Source organism: Callorhinchus milii, unplaced genomic scaffold, assembly GCF_018977255.1.
Source record: "Callorhinchus milii isolate IMCB2004 unplaced genomic scaffold, IMCB_Cmil_1.0 Scaffold10, whole genome shotgun sequence".
Lineage (NCBI taxonomy): Eukaryota > Metazoa > Chordata > Chondrichthyes > Chimaeriformes > Callorhinchidae > Callorhinchus > Callorhinchus milii.
Window position 1 is genome coordinate 18854231 of NW_024704751.1, and position 14405 is coordinate 18868635.

The window sequence follows — 14405 nt, forward strand, 5'->3', positions numbered from 1 at the left end:
ACAGCAGTGGTCCTGGAGTTGAGGGTGGAGGCAGAAAGATAGAGTTGGGTGTCATTCACATACATGTGGAATTTGACCCCATGTCTGCGGATGATGTCACCAAGGGGGAGCATGAGATATTAAAGAGGAGAGGGCCAAGGACAGAGCCCTGGGGAAGCCTGTTATTAGCAGTCTCCCCGCAAAGTCAGAAGTTTGTGGGTTCAATCTGGAGTTTGAACGCACAATCCAGGCTCACACTCCACTACAACATTGGGGCAGTGCCGCATTGTCAGAGGTGCTGTCCTTCAGATGAACCGAGTTCCCTTCTGACTTCCAGGTGGATGTTAAAAATCCCAATGGCACTATTCAGAACAAGAAGGCAGTCCAAAACAAAAATGGTTGTTTCACTTCATGACTGTTTGTGGATCACTGCTGTGTGTAAATTGCCTGCAGATTCACCCAGTTGGTACACAACAACGACAAAATGACATTTATAGAGCGCCTTTCACGTCAGGAGGACGTCCCAAAGTCCAAAACATTTGCCTGAAAGGCTGGTGGAAGCTAATTCGATAACAACTTTTAAGAGAGAAGTAGATAATTATTTGGGGAGGACAAGTTTGCAGAGCTATGGGGAGAGAGCGGGGGAGTGGGGGTTGATTTGGAAGCTCTTTTCAAAGAACCAGCACAGACACGATGGACCGAATGGCCTCTTTCTGTAATGTATAATTCTATGATTCTATGACCTCACGGTAATAACCCGTGAAGTGCTTTGAGATATTTTGAGAATGTTATAAGGTGCTATATCAATTATAAGTATTAATTTTTATATTTATATTCCTTACTTAAGTAGTTACTAACTTCAGTGTGCGACTCCTGGAGCTCGGGACTTATGATCTTTGTTGCATTGTTGCTGTGCTGATGCGTCCTTCATGGATTGCCTGAAACACTCACCCTCAGAGCGCTGCAGAACACCAGTGATTTTGTGTTTGACTGAGTGGCGATTTTTTTCTCTGTGATCTTCAGAACCTTAAAAAAAGGCACGAGTTTCATTTTCAACTCTTTGCTCTTAATAATCCTTGCATTTGATACAGCGCCTTATCACGTCGTCGAGACTCCTCAAAGCGCTTTACTGTAAAATGGTTTGACTGTGTATTTTGTGGGCGAAAATAAAAAGGAGTTTCTCGCAGAGTGCTCGGCCATCAATCCTTCCATTGATCATTTGCCTCCTGGCCGTTTGTGGGACCTTGCTGTGTGCAAACTGACTGCCTGGTTTGCATAAAATACACAGTCACAACACTTGAGCGTAATCATTCTAAAGCATTTTCAGATATTTCTATATAGTAAGTGCTTTATAAAATAATCCTTAGCCCACTTCCTCAGGTTCCCACTCCGTCTCTGTAAAAGACTTCTGAGACGTTCTCCTGTGTGAACGGTGCTGTTTAAATGCGAGCTGTTGTCACGTTGAGTAATGTAAAAATCTTGCTCTTTCTTTTGCAGGTGATGGTTGAGTGGTGTTGACCAGTATTGTCGCAGAGATGTGGATGTTGTGGGTCTCCTTACTGTGGGTGTCTGTCTTCGCTCAGTGGGCCAGTGAAGCATTACTCACCACCCACCCAGGTAGATATTTATTCCTCGACAGCACTTTGAACCTCTTCATAAAGATTAACGTTTGTTGCCGGACTGAAGCGAGATGTTCTGCCTGAAATATTCTAGATAAAGTTTCATGATCAAGTGATTTCATATTGGCTACAAGATTCTGTCTTAATCGGGAAATGCTACTGAGGCATCTGTTAAAGGTGGAGCATATTGAGGAGGTCGGGGTCAGAGCTACGGCTCGCAGTGTCGGAAAATACAAAGGTGAAAAAATGTAAGAGCTTCAAGCAGAAGTTGTCCATCTCATCACCAATCTAGGAAGATGGAATCATAATAATCATAATAAATATTTGATACATCACCTTATCACGTCACTGAGACGTCTCAAAGCTCACAGGAGTATATGGCTACGCGCGAATTGCCACAGGTAATTTGCGCTTAGTGCTGCCCAACAATCAGCCATGGAGTGCAGTTTTGGGGAGCGTTGCATTGCTGGAGGTGCTGTCCTTCCATTGAGATATTAAACCGAGGTCCTCCTCTTCACCCTCTATATGCTCCCCCTGTGGTGACATCATCCGCAGACATGGGGTTAACTTCCACATGTATGCGGATGACACCCAACTCTGCCTTTCCTCCTCTACCCTCAACTCCACGACCCCCGATGTCCTGACAGCTGTCTGTCCGACATCGAGTCCTGGACGAGAGACAACTTTCTTCAGCTCAACGTGCGCAAAACTGAGGCCTTCCTGATTGGCTCACGTCAGTGCCTCCGCACCTCAGGCGCTGACACCATCAGCATCCAAGGCCGCACTCTCCACCTCTCAAAGCCATCAGGAACCTCGGGGTTCTGTTCGACCCTGAGCTGTCCTTTCTCCCTCATATCCGCACCACAACTGGCACCGCCTTCCACCACCTCCGGAATGTCGCCAGACTACGGCACTACCTCACCCCTCACGCGGCTGAAACTCTGGTCCACGCCTTTATCACCTCAAGGCTGGACTATGGGAACTCTCTCCTCTCCGGCCTTCCCGGCCCTCCCTCCACACTGCAGGTCATTCAGAACTCTGCAGCTCGTGTACTGTCCCGCACCAGACACCGCGACCACATCACTCCCACCCTCGCTCGCCTCCACTGGCTCCCCATCCCCCAGAGGATCGAATTCAAGATCCTCATCCTCACCTACAAGGCCATTCATGGCCTCGCTCTCTCCTACCTCTCTGACCTACTATCCCCCTACCTACCCGCCCGTACCCTCCGTTCCTCTGGCTCCGGTCTGCTCCACATCCCCCGCCCCATCCGCCCTACCATCGGTGGCCGGGCCTTCAGCCTCTCAGCCCCGAGGCTCTGGAACTCTATCCCCCAGTGCCTTCGCCGCCTCCTCCCTTTCCTCCTTCAAGGCCGGTCTCAAGACCTTTCTCTTTGACCATGCCTTCAGCTCCCCTCTCGACTCTCTACCCCCTCCTCGCTCCCCTCCCTCCCCTGCCATTTCCCCACTCCTCCCTTCCCTCTCCTCACCCTGACCATTTCCTCCCTGCTCGGGTCCCGACCGAACTGTCCAGCGCCTTGGGACGTCCTCCCGACGTGAAAGGCGCTCTATAAATGGAATCTTGTTGTTGTTGTTGTCTGCAGTGACATCGTTTGAACAGAGACGAGTTTCTCCTGGTGTGACAGTCACAGGTCTTTCAAATACTAATTCACCGTAAGGTTGTCTATGGGACCTTTCTGTGTGAAATTGGCCATTTTCTTTGGCTACAAATAAACAGTCACTACACTCAACTGCTTATTTCACATCCTCAATAACCTTGTTACGAAAAACATTCCCCAGTTACTGTTCTTAGCTACAGGAACTTAGTTTGAATCTGGGACTCGTTTGTCAATTACTACACGGCAGAAAAGCATAATAATGTATCCAAACCCTTCATCAGTTTGAACACCTCTAATAAGTGCAGACAATTTTTTTAAAAAAGAGACAAAAATCCTGAAGTGGCCAAACTTTCATGGCAGCTCTGTCCCTGGACTGAATCCAGCAATCACTGCTGCACTCTCTCTATACTGTATTATTCGCATGACAATTCCTGTAAATACAAGTCCAAACCTAGATCATTCTTTCCAGTTATAGACTTCCTGGCAAGAATCTCCCGAACCGCAGGTAAGTACAGGAAAGTGGTGCGTGTGGAAATTAGGTCCTAGCCTGCCTTCAATTTGAGATTAAAAAGAATAAAGTCGTAAAACAGACGGCAGTGACACAGATACTGTGACCCATTTCTGTGCAGAAAATCTGTGTTGCCATATTATAATAATAATAATAATAATAATAATAATAATTAATAATAATACTTGCAACCCCAACCCATGTTCTGCCCAGCAGGAGATGCAAGGGTTAAGATGTATTGTATAATTTACTCGCTGGCTCCATTTCTTTGGCTGCTCCCTTGCGGGTAATTGAGAAAAGATTGGGAATGCTTAAGTGGAAATAGCAAGTACTTTTTTTCCAAAAATAAGTTTCCACGTGTACTGAAGCCCGCTGGGTTGGACTGAGCGCTTGTAGATTCTGGGTGGTTGTATTTGAGGGAGAAGTACATTTAAAGGGTCAATATTGCAGGAAAAGGAATAATTAAAGAGGCAATGATTAACACCAGACCCGGTCAAAGTGGTGATACACACTCAGCAATTTGTGACATCCAATGAGTGAAAACAGGAACATTTCTTGTCCTGTGTGCTAAGAGGGTTAGGGTTAAGTTCTCTGCCGCTCACCAGCAACAGCCTCTTATTAACATAAGAATAAGAATAATAATCCTTGCATTTGATACAGCGCCTTATCACGTCATCGAGATGTCTCAAAGCTCTTCACAGAACATACTGTAAAGTAGATTGCCTGTATATTTTGTGGGCGAAACGAGGAAGCCGATTGCGCACAGCGCTCAATAATACATGTTGAGCAGCTATTGAGCTTAGAGCTGTGCTTACAGTGTGTAAGCCTCGCCAGCCTGGTTGGGGTTGGAGGACAGGCTGTTTACTTGCTGTTATCAGTGATAGAGACCAACTTATCTTCCACATGTTTGGCACACTCCCAATGTTCCTGTCTGCAAGAGCTGCTCCAGACATTTCATAACAACCGTAAAGCTGTTTGCAGTGTTAAAGTCTCTTGTTCCAGGAACTTCCTGCATATTTGATTATCTTTTATTCCAATTATAGTCTGGTCCCTGCTTGTTTCTTCGCTTAAGGGACCATAATTTAATGTTTTACTTTACTTAACATCAAAATACCAAACGGTACTGGTGAAATGATTCAATAGGCCCTTGCTTCCTCATTCTGAACTTATATCCATCTATTGTGACATTGTTTTGTCCACAACATATCTCCCACAGGATCATCATTGTATCATCCAATAGCATGCTTATATCTCTCTCCAGAGTTGCAAAAGGATCTCTTGCCTCTTCTCCTGTCACATTCAGGGATAGCAGAAAATTCTGCATTTACAGCAGTTTGGATCACATTTGAGCTATTGCAAATATTTCAAAATCTCACTCAAACAATTGCCAATTCTGTCGTAAATTGCCTACTAACTTTCAACGGCCTCAGTATTTGCACATACCTTGGTATGGCATCCATTTCCATTGCTCCCCAAACTCATTTTGCCACTTTATCATCCATGTTCAATCTCATGGTCTGTTCCAATCCAAGTTCAGTTTCACTCACACACCATGTAATAATTTTTTCATATTTTATTGTTAACTTCAACCATCAACCCACACCAATTGTTCTCCCAGAATCCGTGTTCATACAGGATGACCAAAAAGTTGTGATATCATTATAATGTCTAATAAGTCTTAAAGAAATAATGATTTTTTTTGGTTATTGGGTAGGTATCGCAACTTTTTGATCACCCTGTACTTCTTGGTCTTCTTTCATTTTTTCCCAATTAATTGTCTATTTCCTCTTTAAAGGGTTGTTTAACACCGAGGAGGAGGGAGTTTGAGAGAGGTGGAGTCTGTGGGTGGGTTAGTTAATAATAATAATCCATGCATTTGATATCGTGCCTTATCAAGTCGTTGAGGCGTCTCAATTTATTATAAGTGAATTTACTGTATTTTGTGGGAGAAACGTGGCAGCCAACTGTGACAGCAGTGTCCCACAAACAGTTATGGATTGAGTGACCAGATTTCTTTTTGGAGGGATTATTACCCCTGGAAAGCAATCTACCAATCAACTAACAATTAGGTTCCCACTAGGTAAACAAAGGCGTGTAGAGTAAGGAAATGGTTGCCGGGTTTCACCCACAATCCAGGCAATTCACTTTACAGTATATTCTGTGAAACCCGTTAAGACGTCTCAAAGACGTGATAAGGCGCTATATCAAATGCAAGGATTATTATTACTTTGTGCTATAACCCATTTGAATGATATCTGATTGTTCACATGGTTTGTTTATTGGCAACAAGCCAATTAGTACAGATAACCCGCCATTTACTGTCGAACTGCAGAAAAGATGATGAAGTGGGAGCATTTGTTCACACAGAGGATTGTGAGAATGTGGAACATTCTGCACCAGAAAGCAGGGAATCAATAAAAGGAGCGAGGCAGAGGCTTGGACAGTAGAGGGGTGTATGACTAAAGGGCAAGGCATTGGGATCAAAAGTTCTGACAAGATGTAATAAGCCATGTGGAACAAGCTTGCTAGGCTGAATAGCCTCCTGTTGTTTCTGTTTTCCTGTGCTCCTAAGGGATGATGAAGCTTTGCACACTGGTTGGACTTCCACATGAACTCAGTGTGTGGGGATCACAGAACATCTTTAACCTCCCACGGTTAAAGCTGCTCTGAATCTGTGTACAGTACGGACTAGAAAGACAGCAGTGGGATTTGATTATAGAGGAGGTGGGTGGTCTGTGGGGATTCTCAGCAATGTGTCATGCATTCTGTCACAAGTTGCCAATGTTTTCTTTTCCAGATATTCCATGCCCTCGTTTAAACGATGATGGACGGAAATTGCAGGGCCAGGAACAGTACGCTAATGCTTCAGGTGATGACTGTCTCTTGTTCATTTAGAAGCTGGTTGCGCTTGGAGCAACAACAGCAACAAATTATATTTGTATAGCGCCTTTCACGTCAGGGGGACGTCCCAAGGCAGGTATTGCAGTTCAAAACCCCAAATTCCACTCAGTCCAACCTTGCAAACCACTTTGTCTTAAAATTTAGGACTGTTCAGAAGTGTGAAAAAATTCTTAAACTCAGTCTTAATGTCTTTATAACCCTATTTTTTTCAAGAACTACCAGATTTCACATCAAGGCTGAATTTCAGAATTCTGCATGATGTGAAATTTTACAACCACGTGATCTCACAGCCTAAGGTGAGATGTGGTTTGTCCGAGCTGAGCAATCTGTCCTTTAATTATCACGTACAAGTGCTGCAGAAGGTACAGCAAAGAGCAACTAGATTGATGCATGAGGTTGTGTGTGTGAGCTCTGAGTGGGAGGTGACATGAGCTGGGAATGTTTACCAGGGAAAATGATGACCCCAGGACTGGTTTTATCTTCATTTTCAACTAGTGCCATGATCTGAATCTCAGAAGGACGAGGGGGCCAAATAGACAATTTAGATTGAATTGAGTTAATGGCTTGGCAAGTGATTAAAGTGAAACTGTTTGCCTGTGGAAGTGGAAAGTGTGGCCATATATAAGAGGGAATTTGATTGTTTTTAATTGAAATGAGGATTGTGTGTGTGGGGGGGTGTGGGGGATATCTGAGACAGGGAAAGGTGGGATTTGAAAATGAGTCCGTCAAGACAGCCTCTTACGCCCTTTCTCTGTCCCTGCAAGTTCCTGTGACCAGCCGAGGCTCGTTGACCTCTGTAGTGATCACATGTTAGTCACATACTTCAGACCTCCTCTCAGTAGAGGCAGAAATGGGATCACTGAACACAGAGGGTGAAATTAGCCAAGATTTACACTCAAAATCCAATGATATTGGTTTGAAATTAGATATTGGGTGAGGACAGGCTTGGGCTCAGCTCCAATGAGAAGCTCCTGCAGCCAACCTTGCTGCTCGCATTATAATAATAATAATATAATAATCCTTGCATTTGATATCGCAGCTTATCACGTCGTTGAGACATCTCAAACCGAATACATTGTAAAGTGGATTGACTGTGTAATTTGTGGGCGAAAATGTTGGGAGTCCATTGAACATAAGGAATATGCAGATGTGAGGATGAAATACTGCAACATTGATGGCTTTACTGTTCCGTGCAGGCTTTAACCTGATGAAAAGATTCTCGCTCTTTAAGACTCCAGCGATCAAGAAAATCCGAACTTCAAAGGGTTCTTTAATCGCAAAACTAGGAAAACTTCCTCTCTCCAAACCCACTGAGTAAGTTACAGCCTATATGAAGGTCTTGAAGCTATGTCTTTATTCTGTGACAGGGCAAAGCAGTGGGATTGAATGGACAGCTTGTTCTGAGTGCAAGTGCAGATTTGATCAGCTGAATTGCTCCTTCTGCGCTCTAAATATCTATGATTCTGTGGTGACCAGTGCTGTGTGATTGTTGTTGAGTACATAGATTGTACAGCAAGGAAACAAACCATTTGGCCCAACTAGTCTGTGCATTACTTTTACAGGCTATTTATAAGCTGCAGTCTTCTAGCTTAAAAGGATGTGGACTTAGTGAAACAGAGTCCGGTAACGATTCATTGATAGGGATCACACGCAATGATTGCAGCGAATGGGTCTCTCCATCACACGGAGTGTTTGCAGTGACTCACTTGGATATCGGCTGCAATTTTCTTCAGTGCATCAACTTGGAGCTCAGAGTCTAGGCTGACACTTCCAGGCAATAATGGGGGAGAACCACGTTATCAGGCAGCCGTGTTTCGGATGAGACGATTAAATCAAGCTCCCGTTTTGGATAGATTTTAAAGACACCCATCTGTAGAAGAGAAGGGGGTGTCTCTTGGTATTCTGAGCAACAGTCCTTCATATAAATCATTGATTCGCCTCGTGACTTGATAGCAATTGGAGATGTTAATAATAACCCTTATAATAATCTTTGCATTTGATGTAGCGCCTCATCACGTGTTCGAGACGTCTGAAAGCGCTTCACAGAATATACTGCAAAGTGAGTTGTGGGCAAAATGGTTTGATGTTAAAGGCTGTATTAAATCAAAGGATTGATTATTACATAACATCGCAGGTCGATCTTTTCGCCTTGAGGCAGGTGAAAGCATCAGCTTTTTAAAACCCAAAGCTGTTAAAAAGCTGCATTGAACAAGAGCCGGCAGAGATGGTGAGTTGACCACAAGAGCAGCGTTTAATTCCCCACACTGCGGGTGTTTAAGTGCAGCCCTGATTCCGTAGTGAACCAGCCTCGTGAGGAACTCAATTCATGAGAGTAATTAACTCACAAGCCAGTTTTTACTGCTTTGAGGCACTGTGTGTCCTTGTTAAAGTTCAGAGACACGAGCTGCTCTGTTTGGCAGGTTTGAGATTTTGTTTCACTTTTACTGTATTTTAAATAGAGACGCAGCATTCATTAGGGTCGATGTTTCTGTTCTTTAAACTTGAGGGCAAATACTGATGTTGTACAGCTCCTTTATCTCAGTTTCCTGTCTGTGCGCTGCTCGTTAAAAGGGAGCAATTCACCTCTGTCTGGTGTTTTACAGCTCATATGTACTTCAGTCTCAGTTCCCGTGTAGTCAGCACACGTCAGGTAAAAGCTGAAACCCTGAGAAGCCTTGTTTTTCAGCAATTGTACATGTAATGTGAGACCCGCTGGGCACCTCTCTGCTTTCTCCCTCCCCTGTGGTATTGAAAGCTTGTGCGTGTCAGAGCGAGCGTGTACAGCACTCATTTTTGCTCATGTGTGTAACTAGCGGCATTGCCTGTCTCTGGGCCTCATACGTGGCTCTGAGTGAGAGGGTGAGGAGCCAGCCCTCGGCCTGAAGTCGCTGCCAAAGCTGCTGTGAGGGAATGGTCCCAGGGCGAGTACCTCTTGGCTCACGTTCCTTGCCTGACGTGCCAGAGGAACATGCCCCAGTAGGAGGCAATTCCTCAGGGCACTGAAAAGGAAAGACAAGCTTGTCTGTGGCTTCTACGTCTCTGATCCTTGGGAGGTGCGACAAGCGTCACAACTATAAAGTTTTCAGCCCATTGTGTCTGTGCTGGTGCTCGCTCCCACATTGGAGCTGGAGCTTGCTACTCTGACTCTCTCCCACCCTACTCTCATCTCATTTGCAATGTCAAAGTATGTTCTCAATACAATTTTCCGCAATTGTCATCTTTGTTCCCGTTCAATGTTGTTCTGAGAGCCTTAGCAGCATTGTTCTTACCCTGAGAAAGCGACAGCATGTAGTGCGTTTACATTAAACGTGCGTGCGCTAGAGAGGTTTTCAGCTCTCAGGACATCGTTGGACTCACACGGGCATTTTTTAGTGAGGATTAATTTGAGTTGGTAATGTCTTAACTAACCCGCAATGACTTGTCAGGCCTCTCTGATGCTGGAAGATATTTTGCTCTTCAAGTTCAGATTTGACGTGTTAGTCACATGGTGGCTGGTTTTATATCACAGTAAACCTCACAAGTCGTATCAGGTGGGACCGTACATTTAATATGATTTATGGAAAGTATGAATTATGTCAAACTTGCATAGAATATAGACGTTTGAATGGGCCTTGGGCAGATGTACAACTTAGGTGATTATACAATGTATACGAAAGGATCAGGTTTATGCAACTTTTACTGAATTGCATTTGGGCGTTGATGCAGGGTTATATTTGCAGGGAGAGCAGGCTAATCTGTCTCACAACTTCAGGGAATTAAATTAAAGTCTGTCCATTTGATAGCTCTGGCACAGAAACCTTGCTCGTGCAGTTGCTCTAATGTGTGCAGTGTTTCTGGGTTCATCATCTGTTGTTTCCATTGCTAAAGAGATGTCTGTGTTTGAATTATTGGCGGGTTAACAATTGCTGGATCAGGATAACTGGAGTTATTGACTTTACACACAAAGCCCTCTCACTCAGTGTAAGACCTGACCAAATTATGGTGCATCGCTTTGGGTAACAAATTTGAACCTTGCCTGTACCTCTCGGCATCTCTGCCCACACACATAGCATATCCCTTTATTTTCCAGGAAATCCCACTGGGAGAACCCTATGTTTTATGACCATACCAGAAACATTACACAGACAGTTTAGCATCCCTTACAATTCTCCCAAGCAGTTTCCTTTGCTATAAATGTTAAGCTATAATTGGTCTTTAAGAATTATTAGTGGCCAAGCTCCAGGCAATGCAACCCCACTCAGTCCCTAAATCTCTTCATCATGTGCCTTCTCTGCCTGCCTTAAGAACCCTCTTTAAAACCTCGCTTTTACTGTGCCGTGGGCATAGCAACATAGCGGGAAAAACAACAGCAGTAAACAATTACATTTGCATAGCACCTTTCATGTCGGGAAGATGTCCCAAGGCGCTGGAAAATCAGGGATTTGGACCCGAGCAAGGGACTGGGATCAGGAGAGGTGGAGGGCACGGAGGGTAGGGGTTAGAGGGTGACCAAAGGAGCGATCGAAAACTCCATTCTCTTTTCGAATAGTACCAGAGGATCTTTAACGTCCACCTGAACAAGCAGACGGGACCTCAGTTTAAAGTCTCATGTCTTTAATATCTCATTTGAGTGATGGTACCTCTCACAATGCAACACCACCAACCCCTCCTCCAGCGCTGCAATGGAGCGTTCTAGCATTTTACTGTGAAGTGTGATAACTATAGGCAAACATAGGAATTTGGCCCTGCAGCACATCCCATCTCATCCTTCCAAAAAACCCGCCCCACCGTCCCATCACAGCATGCTTTTTAAAATGAGTCTAGTGTCCTGGCCTCTACCACCTTTTCTAGCAACCCGTTCCAGTCATTGATTACACTTCACGTATAGAAAGACTTCCTGGTATCTGTCCTGAAATTGCCCTTTGTACCTCTAAGCCTGTGTACTCCTGTTCTACTAAAGAGCACGATCTTGTCTAGTCGCAGCTCGCAGCTCATTCCTCTAACACTGCGGATAATGCTCCTTGCTCTCCTGCACAGCCTCGAGGGCCTCAACAGCCCTTTACGTTGTGGTGACCAGAGCTGTACGCACTACTCCTGGTGTGGCCTGACCAGATCACCGTGTAGCCTGACTATGCCGTATGGGGATCTAAACACAATTCATTTAGCAATAAAGACCATCCTCCTGTTTGCCTTGTTTATTATGTTGACAGTGACCAAATATACAATGAATTCACTTTACCGTATATGCTGTGAAGCGCTTTGAGACGTCTCAACGACGGGATAAGGAACTATATCAAATGCAAGGATTATTATTATGTTGACTGTGCCTTCAGTCACCGTCCCTCTTCACAGCCTCGGTCTTCCAATCAGCTGTTTTAAGTGCTTTCAGATGTCCTTCTGACGTGTTATATCAAATGTAAGGATTATTATTATTGGAAGTCACTGAGTTTTCGGATGCCGGACAGTGGCTGGCTATCTGCATGCACTTTGTTTTTTCCTGTAAGGGAATGCCGAGGGACACAAGCGTGCTATAAGTGAACTGCCCCCAAACCCCCCACCCTATAAAAAACACATTATAACAGGGAATCAACTGCATTTCCAATTCTAGGCGCTGGTCTAGTACTTACAGCTCCTGATAACAAAACCAGACCCTCGCCTGGTTTCCTTGTAGATCCCAGGATCACCTTGTCTGAGGCACTTGTCTGGTTAATAATAATAATAATCCTTGCGTTTGATATAGCGCCTCATCACGTCTTTGAGACATCTCAAAGCGCTTCACAGGATATACTGTAGAGTGTAGTAACTGTATGTGTGTTTTGTGGGCGAAATGTATTCATTCTTAGTGCTTTTCTTGTCGTGTGTTGTCCTCTGGGGTGGCTGATGCTCTCTGGACACGCTGCGTGCAGCATGATCAGTGATGCTGTGATTTTTTCCATGTGTAGGCATGTGTTCCCACGAGGGCTACCACAGCAGTTCACCTTCACCGCTATCCTGCTGCTGAAGAGGAAGACTCTGAGGGAGAACTGGTACCTCATCAAGGTCGCAGATCAGGAGGGTCTGACACAGGTAAGATCTTGGGTCAGAACACAGGGAGGGTTACAGGGAGGGCAAAGGGTAGCACTCTGACCCGCTACCCCGAGTGAATGACACTAGCTAAATGCAAGTTGTTGTTGGGGTAAAGTCCAGGAGAAATAATTATTCTGGGTTTACTTTTCCAACCCAGTTTAACACCTTCTACACGCTCTTTGAGAGGTTTTATTTTGAGGTTGAAATACTTTAGCTCAGCTCTTTGTTGTCTTCAACAACAGCAACTTGCGCTCCCCCCCCCACCACCACCACCACCAACACCACCTCCCCTCACCCAGGGTAGGTTCTCAGAATGCTTGACAGTGGCGGAGCACGACGTTGAGCCGGGGAGCATGGTCGAAGAGGAAGATCTTCAGGTGCGACCTGAAGATGGGGAAGGAAAGGGGACAAGATAGAGGGAGAGAGTGCTCAAGATTTTCAGGGTGTAGCTGCTGAAAGCACAGCCACTGATGGTGGAACAGAGGGCAAGACAGACAAAGGAGGAGGCCGGAGCTAATCGAGTTGAGGCAATGGGTAGTGGGTTGGGGTATAAGCAGGTCAGGGAGGTAGGCAGGTGTCAGGGCATGGAGGCATTTGAAGAAGAGTGTAATCTTGAAATCGTCACCCGATGACAAGATATGAAATATGTATTGGTGGTGATTGCATTTTGCTTCCAGTTTTCCGTGCGGGTTGACGGTCGGGACAAGACGGTGGAGTACAAAGCCCGGGGACGTTTCGAGGACTCTGTGCGCTGGGTGTTCGGCAGCGCTGGTGTGGCCACCATGTTTGATCTGCGGTGGCACAAGCTCGCCATCAGCGTGCAGGGCAACATGGCATCCCTCTACCTCGACTGCAAGCTGATCGCCATCAAATCGATCGAGGAGAGGTCGAGTATCAACACTGAGGGGAGAACCGTCATCGCAGAGACAGCCGAGGGGGAGAAGCCGCTCGAGGTAACCCAGTGACATAGGCCTAAGTTCTGACAAAAGGTCATAGACCTGAAACATTAACTTATTTTTCCTCTCTCTATAGATACTGCCTGACCTGCTGTGTGTTCCCAGTGACTGCTGTTCTTATTTCTGTTCAAATTTCCAACAGTATTTCCAGTATTTTGTCCTTTGACCAGATTTGAGAGTCTAGTTTCCGTGAAACCATTTTGCTTTTTTGCGCTACATATATTATAAAAGTTTACCATATGTGTGAAATAAATTTTATGGATATATTTTTCCTCTCTGAATCTAGTCTTTTCTCCTTGGCTAAATGCTATGTAACAAAAAAGCTCCCAGCACACACATGGGCCAATACCATAAAATATACTTAATAAAACATTTAATATTGGAGGCTGTGGGATACATTGTTAACTTTGCAAACCATAGCCCTGAGCAACAGGAAGTAGTGTGCCAATGTTTGCAATGGTTAGCTGCATGGTTTTAATTGGTTAAACTATCATCAGTAGCCAAATGACTTCTGCGCCCCACCCACCAAGTCTTGGCTCTTGCCTGCTTGCCCCTAGACTCAGGATTAAGCAGGGTGAGTCCCTCTTGGGAGAGAGAGCATACTCCATGCCAGAGGACAGGAAATTAGCAAACATAGTAGAATTCTCTGTAGTTTGGTTTGGATTCTCTTAAGCATGGTTATGGGTTTACTCGTGTGTCAGGTACCTAGCTGCCAAAAATAAGGCAGAGACTCTTATCTGCTGCTCTGTCCGTCCATATGGAGGAGTGGGCACAGGTCA

General features: G+C 45.0%; 1 protein-coding gene across 1 annotated transcript in view; it reads left to right on the forward strand.

Annotated features, from left to right (window-relative positions):
* col16a1 (collagen, type XVI, alpha 1) overlaps positions 1–14405 on the forward strand; it is a 103230-nt gene that overhangs the window by 12899 nt on the left and 75926 nt on the right. Inside the window, exons 2-6 of the mRNA XM_042338619.1 lie at positions 1477–1596; positions 6522–6593; positions 7822–7939; positions 12547–12670; positions 13348–13623. Coding sequence (XP_042194553.1) covers positions 1515–1596; positions 6522–6593; positions 7822–7939; positions 12547–12670; positions 13348–13623 — 672 coding nt within the window. The 5' untranslated portion in view covers positions 1477–1514. The remainder of the gene's footprint in view (positions 1–1476; positions 1597–6521; positions 6594–7821; positions 7940–12546; positions 12671–13347; positions 13624–14405) is intronic.